The 5,000-nt window shown below is 37.8% G+C and overlaps 1 protein-coding gene across 1 annotated transcript in view; it reads right to left on the bottom strand.

The window, feature by feature from the left end:
- Positions 1-5,000, bottom strand: part of LOC122256878 (centrosomal protein of 290 kDa) — a 25,131-nt gene that overhangs the window by 1,425 nt on the left and 18,706 nt on the right. The window contains 3 exon segments of the mRNA XM_086545663.1: positions 926-2,444; positions 2,446-3,444; positions 3,594-3,804. Of these exon segments, the coding sequence (XP_086401789.1) occupies positions 926-2,444; positions 2,446-3,444; positions 3,594-3,804 (2,729 nt within the window).

Below are 5,000 nucleotides of genomic sequence, written 5' to 3'. Positions count from 1 at the left end.
AGATAGTGGGAACTTATGATCTCATAACACCTTTCCTATGACCAAACCATGAAATATTATGAAATATTTATTTTTCTCAGCATGGAAAGCATGGCAACCGCACACACCATTTTTTTCAGGTTGCAATCCTAACTTTGCATTCAACCGTTTGATGAAAAAGGTGCCAAGTAGAATAAGATATGACAGTCTGTATATATAAACATTAAACAGCAATGGCATGTAACATTTTTTTTTTTTTTTTGAGATAAGCCTTATTCTAGCAAAGCCAACCTTACATAGAAGTTCAAAGTAATTGATGAATTGATGAAGTCCACACCCACTATTCCCAATAGACTATCAATTTATCTACTTCTTCAAAATATATAAATTTACTCCAGACTCTTTTGCTTTAATCTGAACTATTTGGATCTTCTGCTTAGTCCTTATTCATTTCTTTAGTTTCTCGATCTTTTAAAATCTTATCTTATCAGTGTTTTACTATACTTCCTACGTATCTTTGACCAATTGTGAAGATAGATCACATAAGGAAAGATTCCCCTGTTATTCATTTGTTTCTATGAATAGAATTAAACACTCGTTTTCTTTGACTATCCTCACGTGTGGGTAGACTATAATATATATCTATAACCGGTCCGTTCGTTCTTTGCTAAACAATTGTTATAATAATTCACTATCTGGAGGATAATTGTAATCCCATTCCCTGAATTAATTCCAGAAAATACAAACTAAGATACAAAGGAAGTTTGTTAGAAAATAAGCGGAAGGACGATAAGCAGTAATAAGCATAATAAAAGTGTGGTAATGGTGCCATGAGTGATAATAATCATGGTAGCAACTAAAAGAGATCATTGAGATCATTGAAATACAAATATCCGAGATAAATAACTGAAAAAAAATATTGGAATAAGTGATAAAGTGAACGCACTACGCAAGACTCGTACTCCAACACAACTGCTGCTCCTCCTACACGCCTGGCAACTGGGCTGCTTCTATCCACTATCAACCTCTCTTCCTCTTCCTTCTGCTGCAGTCTTATCCTGAGGGCTGTTATTTCCTCTATGGCACCCTTGAGCCGTGTCTCCATTTTGTGCTTTTCCTCCAAAGCCTGTTTGAGTTGTGATCGAAACTGCACCTCACTTTCATCTTGATCTGTCTGAGTTTTCTTTACCAATTTTGGACTTCTTGGAGGAACCCTACTAACTATCCCTCCTTCCCTTCTGTCTGGCGAGGGGCTCACTCTATTCTTCCTTGACCTGCTAGTTGAACGACTTGTGCGCGATGCAGGAGGAACATCTGGGGATGCAGAAACGTTCCCCATCTCCAATGGATTCAGAGCCTTCAAGCACACACCACACATCTGGTCGGTGTATACCCTGCTCATCGTGTTCAGCTTATGCTGCACAGTCAGTTTCTCCTTTTCAACTCGACTCAGCAAATCCTTGCTGGCTTCCAACTTCTTTTGGCTTACATCTTGAGTCTCTTCTAGTTCCTTTACTCTGGTCTTCAGCTTGTCTATGGTTCCTTTCAGCTTCTTTCTCTCTTCCCATCGAATGATCTGTTCTTGTTGCTGTGACTTTTTGGCCTCATTCTCTTCGACTTCATGTGTGCCATTCATTTTCTCTAGTTTTCCTCGCAAATCTTCAATGGCTCTAGCTATTGACAATGGAGATTTCCCTTCAAGATCTTCTAGTTTTTGCTTCATTGTGCTGTTTGATCTCTTTTGCTGAAGCATTTGTTTTTCAAGCTTTAGGTTTTGTGATTTCAAGGTTTTGAGCTCCACATTCAGTTTATCAATTTCTTCACTGTTCTTTTCTTTCAAAGAGGAAATCTGCATAGTCTGATCCCGGAGCTTGTGATCAAGATCTTTTTTGGCCTCTTGCACCTTTTGCAGCTCAGACTTTATAGCTTCAGTAGCCCGGCTTGTGGCCTGAGCAACCTCTTTTTCAATGCTGACTGGTTGATTTTCTGCATCCTTCACGGTATTTTCCCGCTTATCATCCTGAATCATAATTTTCTCTTTCATTTCCTGTATTCCTTGAGACAATTTTGCAACCTGCTTTTCCTTCTCAATGAGCTTGTCTCGCAACTTTTCCACTAAAGTCCTGAGGATTACAGATGGTGTTCTGTTTGCAGATTCTTTGAAAAGGGCCACTTCTTTCCGGAGATCATCCCTTTCCCGTCTGATATTGTTAATCTCGCCTGACAGTCTGTCAATTTCCCTCTGGTGCTGCTGTGCCTTCACCTGCCCTGACACCTCCAGGTGCTCTCTCTCCTCAGAATGCTCGTGACGAGAAACTGTGAGCTCCCTTTCAAGATGCATCACCTTTCCTTCAGACACCCTCAGCTGACTCTTGGTCTCCTCAAGACGAGTCTCAAGTGTCTTAATCGCATCTTCCACACTGTGGATTTGTGCAATCTGCGCTTCATTTAGGGCATGTGATCCTCAGAGACTGCAAGTCTCTGAGCTTTGCAACCAGTTCATCTCGTTCTTGGGCCAAGAGGACATACTCTTCTTTTTGTCTTGCTACCTGGTGTTGCTGCTCTTTGTGTGTCTTTGCCAGCAAATCCTGATAATGATTTACAGCCTCTTGACTCAAGCGAAGACGTTCCTTAAGTCCTTCAATGACTACCTTGATGCTTTCCTCCTCAGGTGACACTGCCTTTGGCCTCTCTTGCTCCTCACTTTCTTGTACAACTGACCTTGATGTCCATGGCTTCTTCAGGCTGCTTCCCTGTAATCTTAACTCGTTAATTATTTTTTCACGTGCAATAACAGCCACTTCTTTCTCTCTTAGTTCCTTAGCTAACTTTTCCATCTTTTGTTGGCATTCTTCCAATTCCTTTTCCTTCCTCTCAAGGAGGGTGGATTTACTACGCAGCATGTCTTGTACCTGGTCAAGCTGCTTGGAGAGAGGCAGCTTATGATCTGGCAACTCGTGGAAGCCCAGGGTATTCATTCCCAACAGGGCTTCTTGGTGCCTCGTATCATGTTTTTCCAAAGCCCTTGTTAGTTCAACCTCCCTCTCCTCCCACACCAGCTGCTCGTCCATCCACATCTTCTCCACATCCACTCTGGCAATCTGTGAGTAGAGCTCTGTCAGCTTCCTCTCCTTGGCTTCCAGTCTTACCAGAGTCAGTGCTCTCTCCTCCTCCAGCATCCGAGTCTTCTCCTCTAGTTCCACATTGCGCAGCTTGGCCTCCTCTAACTTGCTGCACCAGTCGGCGACATGTTTTGTGGACTTGGTGGAGGTGAGGGCTGTCTTGAGCTCTTCCAGGGCCTCTTGTTTGACCTTTAGTTGCCTGAGGGTGACCTTGGCCTCCATCTTATCATGCTGGGTCTTCTGAAGGGCAACTTGCATGGCATTCCTCTCCTGCTTCAGAGTCTCCATCAAGTCCACCAAGCGCTCTTGCTGGTGCAAGGGTATGGCACCTGCATACTGTTGTCTAAGTTAGAGGGAAACAAATAGTAACATTAAGCAAAACATCCTATTTCCAAACTCAAAAATTCCAAATCATCACTAAATATGTGATTGAAAATTAGTCTAAAGCTCTTTCATCAAAGTTAATAAACAACTGCAATATCCACTACATACCTGAGATCTCTAATGATAACGTGTAGCCTTGAAGCACGTGAACGGCTGGAGTCTGTTGCTGTCTCCAGTAACCTATCACGGTCTCGCAGATGCTGTCTCAGACGGGAAATTTCAACAGACTGTTTTTCATTTGCTGCCTTGGCTTCTTCCTGTGCTGCTATCAACTCCAAATTCTTAACTTTTAAGCAGACAATATCCTGATGGAGCTCACCTGCAATGAATAAATTCTTATAATCAACAATCCTTCTGCACTGTCACTGGTCTCGTAGCTTTCGTAGCTGACAAATCTGACCATCTAAATATACATGATCAATATCATATTATACCCTTATAACATCATCTTGCATTCATTCACATAGATCCCAGATACTTCAGGTATACTGACTCCATCATTTTAGCATGGACTGTTAACTAAAAAGTATAATTTCCACTCCATTCAGTCTGCACAGCTTTTGAAATCCTAAACCAAGACCATGAGTATTAGTGTTCATTCGGTCCTATGATGATGTGAACATTATCAAGAACATATATATTACTCCTCTTCACCTTCATCATCCTTATTATAATCATTATTATCATTATTATTATTACTTTTTATAATCATTATCATTATTGTGATTACTTTTATCATTCTTTATTTCATTAGAAGTATTATTATCATTATCATTATAATTCTTATTAATATTGTTAATATCATTATCCTTCTCATATCATTGTTTTTACTAACTTTGATCATTATCATTACCATGATCATCACAATCATTGTTATAATCACTATTATTATCATCATCATTATCATTATTGCTATTATAATTACCATTACTATCATTAATATCATAATTCTTATCATTACAATCATCACTATTATCACTATCATTATCATTACTACTATCATTATTACAATATTATTGATATCCTCATTATTTGCATCATCATTATCATCAATATCAGTATCAATATCAATATCATCATATCCATTATTATTGTTATTCTCATTATTATCTATATTACAATTATTATCACTATCATTATCATCCTTATCATTACTAATACATCATCATTATGATCATCAATGCCATTATTTTTGTTGCCTTTATCATTATCATCTAGAGTACAATTATTGTCTACATTATCATTTTTTTATTATCGTTATCATTATTATTACTATTATCATTACTATTATTATTATTATCGCTATCATTATCATTATCATTAGTAGTAGTAGTAGTATTAATATTTGTATTATTACTATCATTATTATTATCGCTATCATTATCATTATTATTATTATTATTATGATTATTATTATGATTATCATCATTATTTTTTATTATCATTATCATTATCATAATTATAATTATCATTATTATTATTATTATTACTATTATTATCATTATCATTATCATT

Source organism: Penaeus japonicus, unplaced genomic scaffold (genome assembly GCF_977035675.1).
Source record: "Penaeus japonicus unplaced genomic scaffold, GWHDUDI00000001_assembly GWHDUDI00000016, whole genome shotgun sequence".
NCBI classification, from domain to species: Eukaryota; Metazoa; Arthropoda; class Malacostraca; order Decapoda; family Penaeidae; genus Penaeus; species Penaeus japonicus.
Note: the sequence above shows the minus strand (reverse complement) of the source record. Positions and strands in the feature narration are given on the sequence as shown.